This window comes from Numida meleagris, unplaced genomic scaffold (genome assembly GCF_002078875.1).
Source record: "Numida meleagris isolate 19003 breed g44 Domestic line unplaced genomic scaffold, NumMel1.0 unplaced_Scaffold193, whole genome shotgun sequence".
Lineage (NCBI taxonomy): Eukaryota > Metazoa > Chordata > Aves > Galliformes > Numididae > Numida > Numida meleagris.
This window is the reverse complement of record NW_018363728.1, coordinates 242108-268258: the sequence shown is the minus strand read 5'-3', so window position 1 is coordinate 268258 and position 26151 is coordinate 242108. Positions and strand designations below refer to the sequence as shown.

Genomic DNA, 26151 nt, shown 5'->3' with positions numbered 1-26151 from the left:
GTTGTTGCCCTGCTGGGTGTTGGTGACCGGGATCTTGCTGAGGACCCCTCCCCTGGACCTTCTTCCTTTGCTTTCTCCTGTTCTGAAGGAAGCAACATCCGTTTCACCTTCCATCCTCTTACAGGGGCAACTGACATCAACTGCAGTGCCCCCTGCGATTGATCAAGTTGATGATTTTCCATGCTCTTTCTCTCAAGCTCAGCTTGGACCACCTTTTCTGTTAGGAGGATGTCACGTTCAGACCGGATGGCATGAAAGTTGGATTGGAGGGTGTCCCACTCGTTTTGGAGGGCATCCCATTCAGATTGGAGAGTGTCTCATTCAGATTGAAGACTGCCTAGTTTGGATTGGAGGGAGTCTCATTCAGTGTTGCAGCTCTCTCGTTCTGTTTGGAGACTGTTAAGCTTGGACTGTAAAATGTCCCACTCATTTGGAAGGGTGTCTCACTCATTTCGGAGGGAGTCCCATTCAGATTGGAAGATGTCTTTCTGAGATCAGAGATTCTCTCTCTCAGCTCAGACATCTTCCTTTTCAGCTTGGAGACTTTCTTTCTCAGCTTGGAGACATTCTTGCTCAGTCTGGAGATTCTGTTTCTCAACAAGAAGAGTCTCTTTCTGGACCTGGAGATTCTCCCTTTCACCTTGGAAACACTCTCTTTCAGTTTGGAAACTCTCTCAATTTCAAACTCTCCCTCTCTCTCTGGGATAGTATTGAATAAGGCCTGATAAGCATAAGCTAGGCCCCAAATAATTTGTGCCTCCTCAGATCTGCCTGAGCTGCCACATCCCTGTCTCAAATATCTGCTTAGGCTCTCAGGATCTTGCAGGTGTTCAGGAGTAAAGTTCTATGACACCAGTGATGTCCATCTTTTTAAAGTCTCTCCCAAGTCTCTCCACACTCCCTGCCACTCAGTATCCTCTGGCTTTGGAGAAGACTTCCTACAAATACAGATACTGAGTGAAATAAGTAAAATGATGAGTAGTACATTCAGGGAGATTGACAACATTGTCAGATGAGCATTCAAAAAATGCATCAAGGATTCAAGGGGGAGACTGGAAGATGGTTTAAAAATCACAAGTTCTGTAACATTAATCATTTTTTTTTCTCTTTACAAAAGCAAGCTAGCAGCAGCCAAAAAAGTTTACAAAATATCCCAGAATACTGGCAGTCCGCCTGGACTTTTCAAGGTCACGTTTACAGTTACAGCTCCTGCAGTACTGATAACGAAGCTCTCTGAGAGCAGAGAAAGATTAATTCTAAAAGCTAAAAAGCAGCCCTCTTGCCCGCATTCTCCACCAAGAATGTCAACGATTTAAGGGCTGGTTTGGCCTGGTTCTGTGACTAATGGGGTGGGGGACCCATGGATCCATGCCCTGGGAAAGGGAAAAGGGAAAAAGAGTAGGGAGATGGGCCTAAGAACAAAACAGCAGCAATGATCTGAGGAGAAACAAACTAATTTACTAAATAAGATATCGGAATGCAAAATAGCACACTATAATACAATATAATTACTATTTAAGCTAATAAATAAAAAAAAAAAGAGAGAGAGTGTCCAAAATTAAAGCAGGCCTTACTCTAATACTGACGGTGAGATGGCTAGGGAGCGAGATGCTGCCAGGATGAGAGACAGGCAGAGAAGAGAGAGTCTTGAGATCTGCAAACAGTTTTATCCTTCCCTCTGAACGGAAATGGTAGCAGAGCAGCTAAGTACCCCGGGAAATGTAGTTCTTCTGAGGACCAGGTACCTGGAACTATCCACAATCCATGGAACTGGAGCATTAACTCTAACTCCCAGTACACTATGTGATGTTATGATGTGGAATACCAATAACCAAAAATCATAAAACCATGACAGCAGCAGTAAATGGAAGTTCAGCAAGAAACAGTTGAAGAATTAGGGGGAAAAAGCCACTGACTGACTACATGGAACTGACAGAACCAATTGAAACAAATTTTTTGGCCAGATATCACTGGCAAAGCCTCCTGACAGCCTTCTATATGTACCAACTCAATCTAGGAGGGACAGATGCATCCAACAGTAGAATGTTGACAGGTTAGAGAATTGCTTCAGAAATTACTACTAACTTGCAGGAGTCATTCAAATCTGTGGAGCCAGATGAGGTTCATTTCAGGGTGCTGAAAGAGCTGACCAATGTATTTTTTACATCTTTCATTTGGAGATTGAAACAGGTCCTGACAAATAGTAGAAGACATACTCATCTCTGACATGAACAAGGAGAATCCGTGAAACTAGATCATGATTGACTTCTGTGTCAAAATACTTCATTAAATGATCAAAGAGAGGGTGATATGCACAAATACCTCAAATTTGTAAGGCTTTTAGTCTACAGCATTCTTGTCTGTAAGCGAGGAAAGTACAGGTTGAGCAGAAATACATAGGTGGAATATGGTGTGGATTACCAGACTCAAAAGGTAGCACTAACAGATTACCACTTACTATGTGGCAGGTAATGAGTAAAATTTACTTCAGAGGTTGACTCTGGAGCCAGTGCTGCTTTATCAATTACAAGGATGATGACAAAAAGCACACCTTCACATTTGTGGATGATACTAAATTGGGAGTGAAGATGATACACGGCACAGCCTCAGTGCCACAGGGACTGTGAATCTACAGAAAACTCAGAAAGTTCAGGCAGGAGAAGCACCAAATCCTGCACCCAAGTACAAATAAACTCATGAATCAGTACAGGTTGGAAAAATTCTGGGTTGAGTTGCAGCCTAGTTGGAAAATGGTTCCAAAATTATTAAATTAAAAAAAAAAAAAAAGATAAAAAGTCAACAGCACACTCTCATTGCGGATAAAGCAAACTGTATACAAATTATGTAAGGATGAACATGGCTGGAACAAGAGAAGTAGTCCTGCCCTCACCTGTGCTCTACCTGTGTCCTGTCTTAGGTCTCTCAGGTCAGGAAGGATACTTGCTGTCTCCTCTGTCTGGAGGTGGCCAGAGGCATACAGCATAGCCTGTAAGTGTGAATTGATTTCGATCTCTTCAGTCTAGTGATGAGGTAAAGTATGTATTGGAGGAGACAGCCAAAATTGCAGTCCACAACTACTAGCAGAGGCATTGCAAACCAGGTGGAAACAAGCTCTTCCAGGAGCAGGGGATGTTAAAGCAAAAGACAATTAAATGCTGCAAGCTACAGCATGCAAAGTTCAGTCTGGATTGCAGGATGGTGTTGCAGCCCCAAAACAGACATCTATAAAGGCTGTGTATTCTCCACCCTAAGAGCCTTTCAAGACTCTTCTAAACAGTCACAGCTGGCCCAAGCTGGTGTTGGCAGTACTCTTGCTACAAGCAGCAGGTTGGACACAGTGATTTGCAATCAATATTTTTGTTTCTAAGTGAATTGCTGGAGAAGAATCTGAAAGAGTTTGTTTCTGAGGGTGTGACTAGAAGCAATAAATTATTACTAGTTTTGAGATTTTTAACCAAGAATCCATACACGCAGCCAATACCTGCATAAAGAATAAAAGCAATCTTTAAGTCATACAAATACAGTTTCCTGTAATAGTGCAGTGGTGTTAAAAAAATAAAATTAAAGCCCTTTTCCTTCAGTTAATGCATAAATCTTGCATAGAATACAAAACAGAGAAGAAAAAATTGTAAAGTTAACCCAACTTTCTCCTTGTTGAAAATTTATTTATCAGTTTAATCTTGGATTGTATTTTGGAGAAATGCTTGGAAGGAGTATGCTCCTTTCTATTCATTATAATTTGTTCATTCTCAAATGTCTTCCGAGCATTTAATCCTTCTTACATCTTATTCTCATACTTCTTTTATATTCAGTTAGGATTTATTATTAATTAAATTATTCAGTCATGGTACAAGCAAGGAAGAAGTATTTGTCTGTCCAGAGGCAAGGATACAAATTCAGAGGAAGGATAGTTAACATGAGAGTGCATGTTTTTTAGAAACATATCATCAAATATTAATTTTTTTTCTTTTTCTATTATTTTGGGGGGTGTGGGAGTTAACTAAAATCTTTTTCAGTTGATTTACAACACTGTTATAGTAATTACTTCTCGTTGTTTAAACAAATACGATATTTTTGGCGACTTATTCAAAAAGATGTGCCATTACTGTCAATGCATGAATCACAGTCTGATATTCACTCCCAGCTCGGCATCTGGAGAAGTACTGGACTGGAATTAGCACAGTTCAACCTGGAATCAAGTTTTTTTTCCTTCACGAGTTGCTTGAATCAGACATTTTCCAATTAAGAAATAAAACTGAAGTATCAGTTGCAAACATAATTCTGAGGGAGGAAAACAGACAGGACCAGAAGGAACCACTAAAAGCAAGGTTGTTTTTTCTTCCATTGAGCTGTGCAGTCACGTTCCTATTTTTTCTTATAGCAAGCAAGTGACCCACCCTTTTAGTTACTGCTGTTGGTATTACCACTTCTACAAAAAAAAATTCACAAAAAAGTGGTTGCTCATGTACAGCAGCAGTTTTCACCTGTCATGGTTATATTTCTTCTATAGAAACACAGCAATTAGGGTTGAGTCTAAGGCTCAGATAGGCAATTCCAGTACTACTGAAATTACCAACTCAACATCCTCTGAGGTTTGCTAATCTTTTCTGAAGGACCTGTTTGCTCCTTGAGCAAACTCTGAACCAAAAGAAGTGGTTCATTCAAAGACCAAATGGGAGATTTTAAAATATAGACAAACAAGAAAAGGAAATTCAAGAAGACTGTGAATAGATAAAGGACGGAAATGAACCATGATGTCTAGTGCTATTTCCGAAGTATAGAAAACCTGTCAAACACTTCAACAATTCTTTATGTTCTATCTTTTAGAGTATTACTACAGGCTTTATACGTAGGTGGTGCCTGTCTTCAGCACAATATATAATTGTTATATACATTATAGCCACTGATACTTTCTAATCCTATGTAAAGTGAAACAAACAGCTCGAGGAAGTGTTCTGTCAGCAAAGCTCCATCTGTAGAGGTTTTAAGACAAAATCAAACACATACATCTGGATGCCTTAAATACTGCCAAATGGCTTTGTTTAACTACTTAACTAAATGGGGATTTCCTGCTTTTCTACAATGATACACTTTATCAATAATTAAAAGATAAGGAAAATATTATTCACAATGAAATTTACTCCAGACCTTCCTGCCTTTAACAAGAGGGAGGGGAGGAAAGCAGAAGGAGGGGGAGAGGAGGAGAGGAGAAGAGACCTACAAAGATTATCAAGTCCAACTGTAAAACTACCCTAGGACTAGCATAAATTTAAAACACATTGTTTTAACTTTAATTATCCAAATGCCTCTTAAACACAGAAAGGAACAGGGCATCAACCATCCCTCTATGAAGCTTGTTCTATTGTCTAACTACCACCTCAGTAAAGAAGTTTTCCCTAATGTCTAGTCTGAACCTCCTGTGAGGCAGCTCTGAGCCATTACCACGTGTCCTGTCATTAGACACCTGGAAGAAAAGAGCACCCCATCTCCTGAGTGACTTGACCTTGCTTCCATCTCTTGTACACTTTCTATTTATGCCTGAATTGTTTCATGAGCTTCTTATTCATTCATTCTGGCCGTCTGCCACTTTTGCTTGATTTCCTGCATGTCAGGAAGAACCATTCTTAAGTGTAGGGGAGATAAGCCCTGAAAATCAACCAGCTCTCCTGAATCCCTTTTCACCCTAGGACTGTATCCTACAAAATTCTTCCAAGCAGGACCCTGAAAAATCCAAACTCAGATCCCACTCACAGGTTCTTGATCTCCCATATCTCATCTAGCCACGTCTGCCCCTGATGTTCACACTTCTGACCCGTTCTTTCTTGTTTGTAGCTAAGAGATCCAGTGAAGCATCTCCTCATATCAGCTCTTAGAACATCTCCATTATGAAGTTATCAGTAAAGCAACCAAGAAAGCCCCTGGATTTCTTGTGCCCTGCTGGGTTGGCCCTTCTGGAAGCACATTTATCCTGACCCATAATTTCATGGCCAGCTCCTCATCCATCCCTAGCAGGAACCTCATGGATTTCCACTGCTCATTCACACACAAAGAACAACTTCCCTTCCTTGCTGTTCCAGACCGTCCTTCCTAATTGAGCCTGCATCCATTAACTCCAGCTTTCCAGATGTGTGAGCTCTCCCATCTTGTCCCTGTGTTCCCAGTCCTGCAACAACACATCAACCTCTAATATATCCTGCTTGTTCCCCATGCCACATGCATTAGTGCACGGCACTTCAGAGGGGCACCCAGTTGTATAGGTTTCACAGAAAATATATGACAGCTTCCCTTATCATGCTGTCCTGCAAACACTTCCTTATTTGTGTTCAAACACTTCGGATGGACCTTGTTCTAATTCCAAGGTCTCTCCTGCCCATACCATCCTACAACTCTTTTCTTGACAGCCTAGTCTACCACCTTCCTCATTTGATTGTTGGTTATCATCTCCATCATTCCAAGTTTAAAGCTCCTTTCACCAAGACGGCCAGCCTGTGGACAACAATGTCTTTGCCCATACTTGGTCAGGTGGGTCCCATCTCTTCCCAGCTATCTCAGTCCTCAGAGTAGGTCCAATAATCACAAAAGCTGAACTCTTGTTTTCGACATCAGCTGTGCTACCTGTTGTTGACCAACAGGAGTTCTGTTCACCCTTCCTCAAGCCCTCTACAGTGAAGTGGCCAGCAGAGCCCCCATGCTCTTGACTCTTGCCCTCAGAACCATGCAGTCGTGACTATCTTTCCTTGCTAGATCAACAGAGGATCTTCTACGTAGGCAGAAAAAGAGTACATACACACACATGTAAACAGTGGTGAATCTGGTCTGAAACATATAGAGGTAAAGGATGATGTTAAATGGACCCACAAATATGACAGGAAAAATCTCAAAAACACTATTATAATTATTGTAAGAAAATTAATTTCTATTGTTATTTTTAGCAGTTTGTGACATTTAGATTAGTAGAATTACAATAATTGGCTGAAAAATGTTATATTGATTGACAGGAAGATCTCATTCTCGACGCTCTGAAACACCTTAAAGCCAAAAATACTTCAAAATTCTCTCTATATCAAAATTGGTAAGAAAGTTTCATTTTGGAATGATCAGCATCACAGTTCAGCATGACTTCAGTGATGACTTCACTCAGACCTAGAGACTGAACTTCCAAGGTCAGAGTAACTAGATGAACAAGTGGTATTAGAAGTCATGTAGGAAATAGGAACTATCTATCTTAAATACAGAAATGATTTCATTCTCTCTGAAATGTTCTGAGTCTACAAAACCATGGAGGGAATCTCTTTTTCTAAAGATTTAAAACTGTGAAGATCATGATATTGTGGAGGAAATAGTTGTGTTTTGTTGTTGTTCTTTTGAGTCTTGTGTTTGTTTTTTTTTAAAGAGTTTATCACTTTGACAATTACTCTGCACTTCCCTGAACTCTGGAAGGGTTTCTCCTAATATAAGCCTAGGTTTTCTGAATTACAAAATCAAGTAGTCTTTAGATTTTTTTTCCAAGATCCAGTAGAGACTCACACTTGTAGTAACCACAACTGATTCCTTTTGCATTTTTTATGTTTAATTATCTCATGTAATATATATGTATATGTATATACTTACAGGTTTTGGATCTACAATACAGTAATACATCTCAAAATCCAACAGTAAAGTAAAAGGTGAGGGAGAAATTATTTCCAAAGATTCCTTAGCTTTCTACATTTTGATACAATCACCTCTATTAGGTAAGCAGCCTGATGACAGGATGATTGAGTTGGCTTTCCAGCACAGAATGCTGTAAAGATGTAATTAAAATAAAACACAACTATTTTTTTCAAATGGTTTTTGAAGTTCAAATTTTGATATCTTTTTTGCATATGGGCCTTTTTCTATGAAACAATACCAGCAGTAAGTCACTAATGAAGTGTTTTGAATCAAGCATCTGTGTCCACTTTGCTTCCATTTTTCTAGCAGTAAGTCAAAGGTAACGGATGCATGTGTAGCCATGCAATGCAAAATAAATAAATAGAGACAATTGTCCATTTACTTAAGTGGCAGACTGACTAAAAGTATGATGTCCTGAGGCAGCTGGAACATTTTAGAAGGTGAGGGACTAGCAAAACACACCGCAAATTCATCCTGACTCACTTCTACTGTATTTAATCTTCTGAACTTGCTACTTACACAGAAAACTTGACACTCTTTTCAGATTTTGTGAGAAATTTCTCAGCACATGAAATATTCCATGAAACCTATGAAAGTAACGTTAATTCCGCTGCAGATTCATGTAGTGAACGATTCAAGCTTTTATGATATTCATGCTATCTCCAGTTTAAAGAGATCCATGGCTTCCCGGCCATTGATCAACATGATGGTCAGTAAAGTGAAAATACTTTAATTTCTTTCAGATGAGAAAGAGAACAAAAAATTCATCAAATTCTGTAAGAGGATGTGAACTGTTTCCAAATAAAATAACTGACAACTAGATTTGTCTGTAGAAAGACAGAAACAACCTGTTAGAAACTGCAAATGTTGACTACATTTAACTGAGGGATTTTTTTAGCACTCTATGATAATTTTTTTTGCTATAAATTTTTGCTGTAATGATAAAAAAAATAGCATTAGAACATAACATGAACAGCAGGATTGGTTCATATCAAATGTATATTCGCCCTTGAGCTAAGAGTACAGGCATGTAGATCAGCTAATTTCAAGTGATTACCTCCAGTGCTAGATTGGATGAAGTAACTCACGGATTACCAACTTGTTAATGGCTTCATACAATTCTTATTGTCTCTATTATTTCATTTTCCTTCTTCAGCTGAGCTTCACAGACAGAGAAGTCAGTCTACTTAGCTATTCTTTGTCTCAGAGCTTATCTGTGTCTGATTACCTATGCAATCTCACTGGGTACCTCGTCTGTTTTTTCAGTATTCCTGTTAAAATGAGGAAAATCAGAAAAGCACAGATTTACACAGTGGAATACTAAGGTTCTGGCAATTTGCATGGGAGCTGAAGGCTACTTACTTTCCAACTGCTACTGAGCAAAGAATCGCTGCTTCCATGAAACTATCGCAACAGCAAGATGGACAGATCAACTCAGGGTGCAGCATATGAAGTTTAGGATTATTCTCTTTCTATATGCATCAGTTAACATTTGTTTACAATAAATTTGGATCTTGTTTAATACCTTTTTGAATACCTACCTTGTCTATGTGCTTGGTAATTTCTTGACAGAATTCCCATATACATAGCTTCTCCTTGCAAAACTCACAATGACTTTTTACCACTATGCATGTTTATTCAATCCTCAGCCAATTCTCTTCTTTAGACTGCATCCTATCAGTTCCCTGTAATGGTCACCAGGCTTACGGGGCTGAAGTTCCATCAACCTTTAAAAAGCATCACTGCATTTCCCATTTTGCTGGTGCTGAGGATGTTTCAGGTGAGAAGTCATCCAATTCAGTTAGCAATTTAGCTATTTCTACAAAGTGTTTCTTTAGAATTATGATTCAAAACTCTAAATCTCTAACTGGTGTGATATTTCCATGTAGCACATGTTTTAAAAATATAATAATATATGACTCTTTCTTATTCCTGAGGAAACATTACATTTTCCTCAAAGTTATAAACAGCCTATTGTCAGTCCTGACAAATTTCAGCCCTGATCTGATGACATTTTTAAGGTCTAGCCTCTTGGGAACCATCCAGACAGGAAACATCTGGTTCATCCCACTGCAAACTTAAGTCTTTTCTCCTAGATTTCCTTAAACAAGACACTAACTTTCTAAAACGCATATAAAAGATTTGTATCTATCCTGGGTTTCTTTCAGTTTGTTGCATCAGATACTGTACATTAAATGTAGGCTCTGTGAGTGTGCTATTGTAGTTCCTAATTGGGGTTAATTTTGTAATCTGTAATTATTATCATTTGAGCCATTCTAACAGCATCAATTGTACACTGTCAAAGTGTGCTAGCTTTAAGTAACTGGGAGACTGCTAAAAGTCCTGATCTTGAACCAAGACTCAAGTGTTTAGGCAATGCTTTAACTGAATAAGAAAGAGTGCATTACCTCACAAAATGTCCTATCTAATTACAAGGCAGAGTGGGAATAAAAAGGGATAATGTGAGGATACCCAACCATACAGAAAGCAGTAGGATAAACATACTGACAGCTTAATTGTCATGCATGTCTTTTTAACAGGCAAAGCAAAATTCTAAGAAGAGACTTAAAGTAACAAAGGGCTACTTCACAGATATTTTCAAGGAGTCTTTAGTTACATAAGAAAATTATAGGTGTACTTATATGAAAATGTAACAAGTAGAATGTCACAAGCTGGGAAAAGAAAGTCTCTAAGATATCTTCAGAGAAAAGACAAGCTGATGTTTAATATGATCCAAGTAGGAGGAGTAAACTGGAAGAACAAAAATCGGGTTTGCTCAAAGACAGGCAAAGAAGGAATGGTATTTTTATAGTGTTTCAGACAGATATGAGCCAGGCAAGACTGTATTTATCAAGCCAATATGGAAAACGTTGCTGTAATAAAACTTGAAGTGACCTGAGCTTTACATACAGATGTACACAAATGACAGTCTATCAGACAGAAAGAATGTGTCAGATGTAAGATAATCCCAAATGTGAAAAATGAGATGACAAATCAGAGAGGATGCCTGGCACTGAATGATAGAGAGGCAGAGTGTAGCTCCATATTAATTATATTGAACTTATTTAAATTTTGTGAACTTGCACTAAGTTCAAAAAAACACAGGTTAGAGACAGACCATGGTTTTAATAGTTGGTGTAGTTGGTGACTCTGGATTATAGCTAGTAGTTAAATGTGCATTTTCACATGCCTTTAACTGCATAGATCAGGTAATGGGGAAAGAGTGGTGGGGATTCAGAACAGAAGGCAGTGGATGAAAACACTGAAAAAGTGTACAAATCCTGTAAAGAATATGCTAAAGGTTATGCAGAGAAGCACAGATGAAATAAAATTTCTCTACTGAATCCATCTTTTCCATTCTTTTAGACACTCAGATTGTTTCATTATTTAGATAACAGCAAAAATGGATCAAACAACTTTTGCACTCTTCTTGTAACATTCTCCCAAACATTTGCTGTAGTGAAAGAACACCACTGACTCAGGCTTTGAATCGTTTCTGTCCTTCCCTCTCAAATCTTGCAAATAACGTACAGCTGCCCAAAACATTTTCAATAGGAAATTTGCCTAAATCAATTTAGGACATAAAATTATTGTTAGCAGTAATTAATTTTGACATAAACAGTAAACTAATTAGCATATCAGTACACCCCAGAGTCAGCAAATATCCCTACCAAGTAGAGTGAAGAAAGTATATGATGCCTTAGAAACACATTTCTCATTATTTGAAAATGAATTCATTTTCTCCTCTAAAATAATGTGTAGTTCCAGTTGCATGAAATTCTTTCCTTTAATCCAGCAGAGATTAAGCTGTGTGAATCAACTGCTCAGACTCCATTTTACTCAGAGCATGGGATTTTCAGCTAAGGAAGACCAAAGTTTCTAAACTTTCCCTAGCTCTTTTTATTAGCTAAAAATGGTACTATAGTTCTGCTCTTCAGTTTGCAGTTTTTTTTCTCACAGCATACATTATGAAATGTGGAACAGATTAGTTGTTTATTAAAGCTAAGTTGCAATTTGTAGTAGTTTTCAATAGCATAGCATATTTACTTTCCTATGGTACAAATACTTTCTTATTTAGAGAATTAGAAGGGAAACAGTTTTTCTGCTAGCAAAACTTTTGGTTCATTCACGCAACTAACGGTTGCAGATGCTGAAGGCACTGCCCTTGACTCTTTGCTGCCATCCCTCTGCTGCAGCTCACTGCCCCTGCAGCTATGTGGTGTGTTCAGAAACATGGCTAGATCTAAGCTGCCTCACTCTGTGTTCTTGCACTGCGCTGAAGTGACCAATGCCTGCAACACAAGCTCTCTCCTGTCAACTCTGCTATCTCAGTGTCTTCAACTGAAGAGCACTACCAATAGTTAAGACTACTCTTTCATCCTAACCAACTGTTCCTAGCCTTGCCACAGTCTTCTGCCAAATCCTCTGCTCACTGTTCAACACTCTTTCTCAAGGCTGAAATTTTTCATGACTTGAGTTTGAACTGAGATAACTAGAATTTCTGCTTTGATTTTGTGAAGACTGCCAGCTAAATTCCTGGATATTGTTGTATGGCAGAGATATATATTTTTATCTCACAGTCAGAAACACCTTAAGCATCTCAGTAAGACCGGCTAAAAAGACTTAGTACAGAAAGTTACACATTTAACTTCAGCGTACAGGAGAAAAAAAAAAGCAATAATAAAAAAAATAAAAATATAGATCAGATCATAACATAGATCCATCAAGATTTTCTTCCAAAATTATGGCTGGCTGCCTGAATAAACCAATTCTAATTAATACTGACTATGAGGATTTTAGATAAGTAGAAGTAATTACATGGATTAAAGTGACTCGTGTTCCAGATTTAAATTAAATTTAATTCAGTTTGGCAACAAATTACAGATTATAAGAGGAATTTTTAGCTGGCTTTGAAATAAAGTCATTCCAGCAGCAGGTAACTTTCTGATGTTTTCCTTGTCTAGTAAATTACCAGATCATATCTAGGTTTTTTAGAGTTCTTCCAGTGTTGCCTTCCAGTCACATCCTGCTTAATTTATGACATACCATCAAACTGTAGCATCAATGTGATGACTAAAACCTAAAAAATTATTTGATTGCAGTGGAAACAAATTAACTTAAATAATTAACAGCAATACACAGACTGACCTGTCCAGTAATAGGTTAGGTGCAAATAAAAGTTTTCCTGGGTGTTCCATGGAGCGCCAGACCAAGCCGATCATCAGTATCTCTAACCAGGCACATTCCAGTAGATGGACCTGATCATGGAGTGTTAGATCCACAAATCCTGAAAGAATAAATAGGAGACAGTAAAAACCTTCCACTTTTGTAAGTGGGACAACAGCACCCAGAAAACCAGGTTAAAAAGTGCATTGGAGCTAGAAAACCAAGAAGAAAAAGCAATAAAACAGATTTTATCTTCTTTGAATGTTCTCAGTGAGTTTTGTGTATTGTTATTGTTTTGTGTATTGTCCACTGTGTCTCAGTCTACAAAACATTTAACATTTTCTAGCCCCCTGGTTGTGTCCTGACAGCATCCTGTCCCAAAAACTGGGCAAGAGCCAGCTGAGCATCGCCATCCCTACATCCGTTGCTAGCAGCCTGGGAAGCTGGGCTCACACTGCTACAAAGGAGCAGCCACTTGCACCAGTTTCATATTGCCTGGGTCGTGATGGTGGGAAAATGGGAAAATGCCTCATAAAAAACTGGAAGGATAGCTCTGATCAACTAATCCCAGAACACTTTTACCAGCAAAACACTGTTTTACAGACTCGTGAACCATTCATCATACTGCAAGTGCAGTGAGGAAGTGGGCCTAACACAGTATTTCAAATAAATCAGTAAACAAATGCTTATCACAGTACAATCAAAATTTTCCTATGAGGCATTTTCTTTATATATTGGTTTATATCACCTAGAGGAAGGAGATTACCACTCTTAACCTGTATTTAAACAGTGCTAGAAACAAGGAATGCAAAATGAGGTGGCTTTTAGCAATGCAAAATACAAATATGAAAGAATAATAATCATTCCTGCATCTGTTTCTCCGAACAGATGATATCATTCCTTCGAGAATACCACTCTTCAAGAACATTACTTTCATTCCAAATATATATGAAATGTAAATTGCATAACATCACCTATTTTATCACAGCATAAGTTCCTTCAATTATACGAGCTTGCTAAAAGTGAAATGTGTAGAAAATTCCCTCTAAACTGATATTTTTTATCCCTTACTCAGTGTTACATGTGAAATGTATTTTGTTTCTTTTTTTTTCTTTACAGGTGCAATTGATTCATATTAGTCTTCAGAACACAAGTTACAGAGTAAACTATGTTATCGGCCTATTAAATGACAGTATTTCTGCTTTACTGTTTTGTTCTCACTGGAGATACATACCCACACAATTGCAAGTAATTTTATCTGACATTCGCTCAAGTGTTATCTTGAAAAAATAAAAAAGAAGAAACGTTTCCAAAGTCAAATGTTGTGCTATGAAATATCGATTTTGAAATAACAAAGAGAAGGAATAAAAAAGGAACTCACATAAACTTAGAAAATATGTTTTTCAGAACAGTTGACGGTACAATTTTTTTTTTAATGAAAACATCTAATAGCTAATCAGTACATTCGTACACAACCATTCAAAAAAAAAAATTAAACAGCTCTGACATTTCCTAAAGAAAACTCATCTATCAATCACTGGGAACAGATTTAGACAATTACATTACCTGCTATTTTTAAGAAGGTAGTAAATCTTTAAATAGAAAAGAAGGGGAAAAAAAAGCTTAGCCTTTCTTTTTTTCTTGTATTTTTCCATCTATTACCAAATGCAAAGATGAGTTTCAGATGTTGAAGTGGTGGAATGGCATTTGCCTGAGTCACCAAACAGCCTGAATCATTAAAGCTGAAACTTAAAATAGTTACATTATTAACCACAAAGCATTGATTACAGCACTCAGGAATGAAACTAGGAGAAAGAAACAGTTGTTTATACATGGAGAACAAACAACACTATTCACCCTGTTAAGTATTTCTTTGGTATGACAGCACATAATATAATGGTTTTATCAAAGACTGAAGAGAACCACAGCAATGCAGGGACACATGCATCCCACTGTGGTATTCGTAGCTGGCAGTCAGTAGATTTCCATCAATAATACTGCCATCATTTCACATGGTTGTGCATCCTTCTGCACCAGATTTTTTTACTGTTTCAGAAAAACCGAGTTTGTTGCTGCCGTGCTAATTCACTTTATTGTAGAACTCTGTTCATTGTACAATACACTGGGTGCCAAAATGTTTGTCAGTAAATTTAGAGTCACACCTTAATTCTCGTTTCAATCTATATGCAAGAATAAACTTTCATTTAACTAGTCTCTCTCTGCAAAGCATATGGAAAGAACTTAAGGATAATATCAACAGATATTGAAATGTAACTGCATCTTTGGGGAAAGATAGTAACTGTGTGCTATAGCAGAAAACAAGCAGAAACTAACAAATCTCAGAACTTCAAACATCTCTTTAGCCATATCTTTATTATGCAAAAACAGGAGCCCTTTTACCTTGTGGTTAAACTTGATAGAATCAGAGAAAGAAATTGAACACAAAATAGTTATCTTCCAAGTTGAAAAGAAGCTGTGTGTTACAGAGCCACTGAATGGTAAGGAATAGGAAAGATCTTTATACAAGGAGGTTTTTTTCAGTATAATTCTTCTTCCTTCCTTTGCGTAGCTCTCCAGACTCTTGTTCTTGCTTTTACTGCACCTTGCCTCAAATCCTTTTTTGAATCATAGATTTTTATTAGCTCTATTTTTCCCTGGGCCTGCATAAAAAAAATTCACATTGCAGAGGTTAAGTGATCTGGACAAAAACCGACGAAAAAAAGAGTAAAAAAGAAATCACCTTACTTGTTTAGCAGAAGAGGGATAATTTCTTAGCCTGCTCTGAGAATAGAAAAGTATTGCATAGCAATGATAAAATCTTTTCAAATAACTAAATATGAATACTTTGCATTAAAACATCCTAAAAGAATTGGCCAAGAACATTCTTGACACCTGGAATATTAACTGTTATTTCAGTGAAGTTTCAGAAAATTAGGATGAAAAAGAAAACTGATGATGTGTCTGTATTTTAAAGGATTAAATGATCTATCAGTCTGACATCTTTGGGTTCTATAATAAAACAGCTAACTCAAAAGCATTGATTGCTGAAGGTTTAAATCTGTAATATAATAATGCACATCAATTGTAATTCATAGAAACCTTATCAAATCAACTTGATGGCTTTTATTGTAAGTTCAGTTGATAAAAATAACAGTTTCGATGAAACAGGCTTTTACAAGATATTTACTTTCATAAAAACATAAAACAGATTAACTGAATTCAAGTATTTTAAATTACATCTGAATAAGAGTAATGAAGTATTTCTAGAGGAACCCCACACAGCTTAATTCTTTACCCTAGCCATTTGTTTTTTTCATGATGACATGGGAAAAAGCAAAAATTCTAAGTAAGCTGGTGTGACGGCATGTGGGCAATAATACAACAACTATGTTAGTAATGTCAGCAATACAGGTCACTCACTAGCTTCATAAAAAAAAAGAAAAAAGATAAAAAACTCCACTGTAAAGAGAGAAATTTTAAACCAAGAACAGAAATTTTAAACCAAGAACATTAGGCATATATATGAAATTTAACAGTAGCATCTCCAAAGAGAACTTGGAAATAATAGAGATTTTTTTCCAATATGAAGCTGCATCTACAAAGACAACGAACTCTATAAAAATTCATGGAAACTCCAAGAAGGCAAAGAAGCTAAATTACCTCTGTGCTACCTGATTCTGGTAACCATTCTTGGAAGATGAGATGTTAGACAGAACGATTTAAAAAAAAAAAAAAAAAAGGTCAAAATGATAGTTTTGTGAAACATTGAAAAACATGCCCTCTAGTGAGAAATACCAGGAATTCTGTTACACTTTAAGCCAAATAGGTAAAAGGGGTTAAAGGACTGCATTGTGTAAATATAAAGAAAAAGGCATTACAACAGATAATGACATAACATACAGAAGTTCATACTTAAACGTGCTCCAAGCCAGACTGAAAATGAGGGGACCGCTGTTGACAAAAAAATTAGTTATTATCCAAGCAACATAATAAAGTTCCGTGAATTTGCTGTCATTCAAAATGCTAATCAAGATTTAATTATTATTTTTAAGACATACTCTTGTTCAAGCAAGATAATTCAGAATAATGTTACAAGAGGTTAAATTAAATGATGAATAAATCATTACTCACTTCATCATTCAGAGCATCCTGCACATTAATGTTACCAAAATTATGTGCTGATGTGCACTGCATTCCCAAATATCAGTGTTCTTTTAATGCTGGCAAGTTTTGAAAGAAAATGTTGAACTCTGAATTTTCAGGTACAGTGCTTTAAGGAAGAGAAAGACCTACACTTCACTGGTGATAAATTAATTGCAGCTTATATATATGACCTATATCTGATTCCATTTACTAGACTGACCAATTGCATGACCTTTTTATACATACGAAAACCCTTGTGTGGCCAAAAACCACACAGCCATTCACACATCGTATGCCTGCCAGGAGCAAAACAGTTATGGATTAAAAGCCTTGTCTAGACCATCCCTATCAAATTCACAGACAAATTAACAGTACTTTTGAGTGACTGCCAACACAGAACACAATAATTGTTCCACGAGCTCTTGTACATATATGGAAATCTGAGCTTCTGAAAAGCCAGAAAGGTGTACTGAGCATTCAGTTAAGAGCAGTTGGCAATTAAAATGGTTTTGTGCAAAAAACAAAACAAAACAAACAAACAAAAAAAACCCCTAAAACTGAAAATAAACTGATTATACTTGCTAATATAAAGCAACAGTATGTGCCATATCAGTGATAACATGTTACAAATATCTCTCTTCCAGACAGTCAATAACAGAAGAAGTGGAAGAAAATCTATAAAAAGCTCTTCTTTGGTAAGCATGAGTCTCTAGAGGTGAAATTAGAGTTGGGAATCTAAAACTGTATTACTCTATCATCCTAAAAAAAAAAGAAGGAAATGAACACATACAAAAGGTATGAGCAAATCTCTTTGTAAACTGGGAATGTGAGTCACTGCCGAAAGGCACAGGTCACCATGATGGAGCACAAGGACTGCTGGAAGGAGTGTTAGGTAAAACACCACCACCACCACCAAGAACAACAACCATATACATCTGACAACAACAGAGGAGAGTTTAATGCACAAAACCTTTTTTTTTTTTTTTTCCAGTAGGGAGCAATGTAAAGCTCAGATGGTTTTCATCTATTGTTACTGTAACATACATTGATAACCCTACAGTTCTCTGAAATAAACATCAACTTCGTACACAATATAGAGAAGCATGACCAGCAGGCTGAGGGAGGTGATTTTGTCCCTCTACTCTGCTTTCACGAGACCCCACCTGGAGTACTCCATCCAGTTCTGGGGCACCCAATACAAGCAGGACATGGAGCTGTTGGATTGGGTCCAGAGGAGGACCACGAAGAGGATCAGAGGGCTGGAGCACCTCACCTATGGGGACAGGTTGAGGGAGCTGATACTTTTCAGTCTGGAGAAGAGAAGGCTCCGAAGAGACCTCATAGCTGCCATCCAGTACCTATACTATATATATACCTATAAGGGCAGGTAGCAACTGGATAAGAGAAAATGGTTTTAAAGTGGAAGAAGATAGATTTAGACTAGATATCGGGAAGAAATTCTGCACTGTGAGGGTGGTGGGACACTGGAACAGGTTGCCCAGAAAGGTTGTGAATGTCCCCTCGCTGGAAGCATTCAAAGCCAGGCTGGGTGGGGCTTTGAGCAACCTGGTTTAGAGGGAGGTGTCCCTGCCTATAGCAGGGGAGCTGGAACTATACCATCTTACAGGTCCCTTCTAACTCAAACCATTACATGATTCTATACATATGTAAAATTATACCAATCAGATAGCTTGAAACTAATAAATTCACAATTTATCTTAATGAATTTTGACTTAATAAGTAGCATTTGATATTGTCAGAAACAATTTCCCTAATAATTAACATTCTCTAAGACTCGATGACTGCAGATTTAACCCTACAACAATAAATAAATCCTCCACTGGGTATTTACTAACATTTGGATATCTTTTAATTATCAGCATTTTGCAGCTTCCACTAAGATTATTAAAACACAGTTATACAGTGTCTAGACTATTTCTATTCCCACAACAATAATCTTATTTTTTTATGTAATCCTACCTATATGTTTATACCATACGCCTTAATTACCATGAGTATCTGAAATATAAATTTCAAGCAATTTTTGCAAGACAATAAACAACATTTTTCTATAAAGAATGACTCTGACTCCAAGTGCTTTGAGAGAAAGTAAATCAAAAGCAGTAAAAAGCTTTAAAAGCAATATCAAAGGTCCATCTAGCAAAGTATCCAATTTACAACAGCAATTGATACCAGATGCTTATGGCAGAACAAACAGCAGGACAAACATAAGGTCATGTTTCTAGAGAAAGATTTCTCAAGCTAAAGTATTATGTGGCTCAGGGACTTCCAAAGCCAGAGATGGTCTTTTTGTACTTAATGATCCTCAAAGTTTCTTCCTCCAAGTTTGTCCAGCTATTTCATGAACCCATGTATACTTTTAATCTACTTCAGGTTTTTTATACACTCTGGCAGTAATACACTCTGGCAAAAAGTTTCATACTTTAAATTAGCACTGGAAAGCACAGTCTCCCACTGTTATAGAAAAAAAAAAACAATATTGAAAACACTGTAACTTTGATTTGGCACATCTAATTATTTTAATGAGAGACATAATCATTCCTCACATGAAAATTATCCTATTCGTTGCTGAATTCATGCTGCCCTCTGAGCATTTTCCAATTTAGTTGTACTCTTTTGGAGCTAGTGAAACTAGAACTGCATAGTTTTTAACTCAGGCTCATCTCCATCGCCTTAGTCAACTCAATATCATCTGTATCTTTTATTACCAGTACTCATTTCTTTTTTCCAGATAACTTACATCCTGAACAATAGCTGGCCCAGCTATCAGTTTCCAAATGTTATCTCTTTTCTAAATCTCCTGTTCACTTGTCTGGAAAGTTTTCAACTCGGTACCATCAGGATTTTTTATAATCTCTTCTACAGTTAAAAATATATAGTGTAGTATACTTTATAACAATGTCCTGAGAACATTCTTACACCACGTCTTATACTTGCATACAAGAACCACTCTCTTTTTCTATCTTATTGCAGTGCTTTGAAAAGTAATAGCTATAGAAAAAGACTGTTATATACAGTTCAGTACAGTATTTCAGATAGCAATGATCGTATAATAGGGGACATTTAGAAGAAAACACTAATTAGGTTGGCAAAGAGCAGGAAAGTAGTGACAAGCGCCACTACCTGAGAGCTAGCAACCATTCAGTAAAACAATCAAAATAAGATAGGTCTATGCCAGCAAAAATATCTGCACAGATGAAACAGACAAACAGAAAAATAATTCCTACAGCAAGTTCTGCTCTCAAGAAACTCCCAGAAAATGGCAAAACAGCACCTGTTTCTCCCAACCTAAAAGACACTGAAAAATCAATAGCTCAGCCATCACTGTTCAAGCAAAATGAGAAATTTGTTCTTGCTGTAGTGCCACCATGTCAATGCCCAGTCTCTCCAAGATGAGAAGTGAGACCACGTCTGTGCATTTATCTAGCATATGACAGTTTGGTCTGAACTTGCATGGATTGCTCAGAATCCTTAACCCTTAAGTCTACGCCATGAAACCACTTAATGCAGCTGAAATGTGGCTGAAATTTGCACTGTGACCATATACAGCAGCCCTGCCCACACACAACAACAGCAGGGCAAATAAGAGTTCAAGGAGAAGTGAGACAGAGAATCATAAGCACTATTTTTCACCAACCTCAGCATTCACTAGGCTATTTTTGTAATGCTGCTTATTCCTACTTTATTCTATAGATGTTCAGACCAAAATTATAATGAACTTTTATTAAGTTCTCCTTCCTCGGAGCATTTAAAGAATGGAATGGACATACTGCCTTAATGTTTTAAACAACTGGAGTATTTTAAATCAAGATGTATTTTAAGGACTGAAGATCATAAAGCTCTAAAATCTGACATTTTGGATTCAAATATTTTCTTCAAAAATAGTCTTGTGTATTCATTTTTTAAAGGAACATTACTTTTGTTTCTGTTGATAGAGAGACAAAAAATAGTTATATTTTGCTAGGTTCCTGAGAGAGAAGCCTGAAAAGCAAACACTGAGCAAGTGGCACACTCTGTAGTCTCTTTCATAATTCCCTATTTCCATTGCCTGTGTAATCATAATATATCAAAATAACAATCCAAAATTATAAGTTGTCTCTTCTAAACCTAAAAAATCTGTCAGAAATGAAAAGAGATCAGAGAAAAGAGCATCTGCTGTTAATTACTGCTAATTCCTTTTAAAATATATACTTTACATTTGCCTTTTAAAACTTGGATAGCTCTAAACCAATTTCTGCACAGTAACAATCACAATTCACACCCAAATGTTCTCAAACAAAGCTTGAGTTGGGGATGCTGCAGGTATTACATTTGTCACATTTATTTAGGATCCCATTCCTAGGAGCTTGTCAATCCACTTCCACTTAAAAGCCGGACTGTGGCAACTCAAAAATGCATTTCTCAGCTGAATGAGAACCATTTCAAACATTTTGTGGGAATGCGTAGGGTTTGATTGCCTTGGAAAATCTGTCCCAAGCTGGTGATCAGGCCATGTCTCCAAAACGTGAGGTTCCTCCCTCCCTGAGCTCTCTCTTGTGTGGACACAGCCTAGAAAGACAACCTGGGTTGAAAATGTATCTCCAGCCATGGCTGAAAGAGAGCACAACCGTAGCCAGCAAGGCTAAGTGCTTTAATGTCCCAACTTTCTTTGCATGTGTCATCACTTCTACCTTAGCTAATGCTGTTTTCATTTTGCAACTGTTTCCCTTTGTTAACTAAGATTATTCCAGAAAATGCATTAGCAGCACCAGTTAACACAAATATTTTGAGGCCTTCCATCAGGGAACACAATAAAAAGTAATCAGCACTCACATAGCACTTCGCATTTTCAAAGGACAGTAAAGCCATTAAGCATTATTAAATGTATTTTATAGACAGAACACAAAGAGGTTAAGTGCCTCATCCCAGAGGCGGCAGGATTAGGACGGAGGTGTGGCAGGCTCTTAGCACACACTCTAATCTTTTCAGCCACAAAATCTTCACGATGGAGAAGCCTCCCTGAGCTCAAGTGCAAGATCTCCTTTTTGAACATCGGCAAAAAGGAGAAAATCAGAAACAACTGAACTTTCCTCAAAGAGGTAGAGGAAATAAAGTGCTACCAAATAAGAGTTGAGGGAAAACTGTTTAGGTTGTGATCAGAACACCTGTCTGTAACGCATTAAATAAGCATGAGAACTTTCTTGGTTTTAACATGTTCGCTAGCCTAGGAAAGGTAACTTCCTATATTTGAACTTCCTAGACCTAAGCTTTCTTCCCCATGTATACAGTCCATTTTAAAGTTGTCATAATGATAATAGTAGTAGTAGCAGTATAAGGTTATTATTAGTGAAGGCTGCCTGCCAGTTTACTAGCAAAAGTTTATCATGCTGTCTTTATAAAGCAAGGAGACATATGCATATATTTTCTATACAAAAAGCAAGCACTTCAAAAGATCAACAAAAATGTTCATTATTGCACAACACTTTCCTACAGCACTACAAAACTCATCATTTAAAGCATGTTAACTGTCATTCATGCCTGGACTGAAACCTGGATGTCCAAGACTCAGGCTACTCTTTAACAACAGTAAGATGGGCTCCTTTATGACTGAGAGCTGTGCTTTCTCTCAGGGAGTCCAGGCTTGTAAATTAAAAAGTAGAGGACATTGTCTGCATACTGAAAAAGGGAGAATGAAACCTGGTCTCAGTGATTTTAAGTGCAGGGATAGACCATCAGCTGCATGGGAAGGCTTGCATCATGTCCTCTGAATCGTTCCCTACAAAAATGAGAGAGGATGCTTCACAAAATTTATTAGTTGTTGACAAAATTATGCAGAATTAAGTACTGTATCTTTTTTTTCCCCTCTGCAACAGTTAATTCCATTATCCTAAATTTATATCAATACTCAGACCAATTGTAAGTAGGTTTGATGGCTTTTTGTGGGTTTTTCTTTTTTCTTCTTCTTTTTTTTTAATTTATCGTGCTTTTTGAGAGGTCACTACTATGCAAAATGTTTTCTATCAAAAGCAGATCCAGCTAAAATAATCCTTGATGCTGGCTACGCATTCCTGCCTGACTTTTATGAACAAAAAAGACACACTCATAAATACAAGCTGTCCTCTCCACCTCGTTCTGCTCCCCATCTCTCTTCACTAGGCTGCCACTTTCCTGGTCTGTGCTATTGATTTAACTGTTCTCATCCAACGGATGAAATAACCCAGCAAGGAGAAGCAATGAAAGGCGAGCAATGTGCAGCCAAGGAACACCAGCCACCTTGGATGAACCCTTGGTGTAAACCTAGGCTCCAAGATTCGAGGTCATGTCCAGAATGACTCAGATTTTTTTGCATGCCCAGCTGCATCCAGGAGACCTCCTTACTAAAGTACATCTGTGGTCCAGCCACAATCAATTGTAAATAAGAAGTGGTTTGGTGACTATAAAGAACAGTCTTTAGAACAAAAGCTCTCCTGAAGCAATTACTCATCAAGTTTTTAAGAAAACATATAATCACTGGAGAGGGACCAAATGAAGCAGACAAGTAGACTCGCACAGTGCTCTAAGTGACCTTACCATGCTTCAATACGCAGTTATCAGAGGAGATGTTTAAAAACAAAGATCAGACATCAAGACTTCCTAGTTTGCTAATGGCATTTGTTATGGCCCTGGCTCATGCAAAACTCTGTGAAAATGCTCAGGGCAGACAAAGGTAGTGCAGGTATGTGTGTCAGGGTAGGAGTGCTTAGTGAATGAGACTTGGTTAAAGTGAGTCTAGAGACTCACTTTACCACTAGAGACTCACTTCAACTACAGGCAGCTTGCTTCAACTTCTCTGCACCTCAATTTCCCCAAAAATTCTAGGTTATAAAAATATGTCCTTTGTTCTGTTTTTGATTCTTTCTGTTCCACTGATTAGAAAAGCCACATGAAGGACCTGAAGGCTGTTATTACCATTTAAAGAACATTTTGGATAGAGGTAAAATTATCCTTGCAAGGTAACACAGTGACCACCATCATCTATTATTCTATACTAGTATTATTTATTTATCGAAGCAACTAGAAGCTGAAAGTAATGATTATTAACTTTATTGGTTTGTTTCTGAATATGCCTGGAATCTTACTTTCTCTCTTTTAAACTATTTCCAATTTACTTTTTTTAACTCCTTGTGAATTAAATTTTCACTATTTCAATTTCTATCTCTATCCATAGCTGGAAGTTTGATAAATACCAGTTGTGCATTTAACATCTATTTTGACTACAACATCCAGGTGATTGAATTGGGAAGGCTCCCCTCTCCTCTCCTTCATTCATAAAAAAAACACCACCAAGTTTTCTGCTCCACAGTCTATATCATCCCAGGATCTACATACAGCACTTACCACTGAACCAATTGCATTCATTTCAGAAGAATCTTGAACTAGCAGAAAAGTAGATTATTTGGCAACTCAAGGAAAAGAAGGAAAAACTGTCAAGTCTATAGAGAACTTGAAGATTAAAACTGCTTCAAGACTACAAATAGAAACTGCTCAGAACATAATGTGCTGTACCCAAGAAATGAAGCATAACCTCAGAGTTCATGGTCTGGTCATTCTTTATAGTCATTAGGAAATAAAACTAACTCAACTAAGGCACCTGCATCCATTCTATTTCTTCAGATTGTTCAGTTTTGGAGAAGTCATATTTTTGCCTATTGCACTTGTATGTGAGTAACAGAAACAACATATGTATATATATTGTTTTATGTTCCCTTTGTTGTTATACCTATACCAAAACAGAAGCATAAGCATACATAAATAGGGCTCAGATGTTTTCCCCTCCTATACTTTTTTGCCCCTACATGAGTGGTTTTGAACAGAACCCAATCTCTGAAAAATTATCCAAGAAATTGTAATGACACATCAAAGAGAAGAAAGACAGCAAAATTAATTGCAGCAATTTCCTTTAACCACTACAACAACAAAAGCATTTTAGCAGCTGTGTGGGAGTGTCACCATGTGACAGAGCAAAGGAATACATTACAAGGAAATCAAGACACTGGAATGCAGCTGGCCATTTATATTCATTTTCTTGTCCAGGGAAACCTAATAAGTTAGCAAGCAGCATGTTCCCAGAAAACACATCATTCACTTAAAGCTCCTTTTTTGCACACTCTTTGTCAACAGATAACAAATCCAAGGAACCTCTCAGTGCCTACTAAGCCTCAGGCAACCAAAAGAAACTTGTTGCACAGACCAACCTTAGATCTGAACACAAAACATGCATATTGCTCTCGGAGAATGACCACCACATCCTGAAGTTCCTATACAACTGCTGAGACATGCACTGAAACTGGACCTGGTTGGAAGTAATCTGATAGAATATTGATATTGTTAAGCAACAGGTTGACAAGCCTAAAAGACTCTGGAGAACTTGTCAAATTTCATGAAGTAAAAATAAATAAATACAGGTTGAATTCTAGCAGGGAATACATGTCTCTCAGCTATCTTAGTTTTCAGTACTCCACCTACTCCTACTCAACATTGTGAAAGTTACCAAAACTTTGATGAAAACTAGGATGTTTTTTCAAAAATTCTATTGTTTTAAGTCATTCAAAATTTTAATTAAATGTATTCCTTTTACCTGAAATGTTTCATTTTACCTGAAACAGTTATTATTTACTGAAAAGATTTTTAAAATGTCATTTTGCATTGAGTGCATTTATTGTTTGGAACTGTCAGGAAACAAAGATATTAATTATTCACACTACTCTGATGGAGACATCTGGAAAAGTTTTGGAAGTGTTCAAATCATCCAAACTAACTGGACCTATAAACCCTATTTATCATCCTTTTCAGGACTGGAAAGTTACACAGAATTCCTTTACTTAAAAATATCACAGTAATATCTTCTAATAAGTACAACAGCAGAAACTAAAGATTAGAAGAAAAATGTGCAACTTAAAATTCAGCAATTTTCCCCTGAAATTATAATTTTATGTTTTTTCCCACTATTAAAAAAATGGTAGTTTTTTATCTCTCATTTACAGAGAAAATATTATATACTTTAGTTTTATTTTTTCTTTCACCTGACATGCAATGGGAATTTGACAGATGAGAATAAAACCTTCAGGTAGGGTCAAGAAATGGAGCCACAATTCGGACATAGTCTTGGAGATTGTTTTATGACAAGAGTTACCATATTAAACCCCAAAG

General features: G+C 37.1%; 1 protein-coding gene across 1 annotated transcript in view; it reads right to left on the bottom strand.

Annotated features, from left to right (window-relative positions):
- ESR1 (estrogen receptor 1) overlaps positions 1 to 26151 on the bottom strand; it is a 188566-nt gene that overhangs the window by 21409 nt on the left and 141006 nt on the right. Inside the window, 1 exon segment of the mRNA XM_021382255.1 lies at positions 12802 to 12940. Coding sequence (XP_021237930.1) covers positions 12802 to 12940 — 139 coding nt within the window.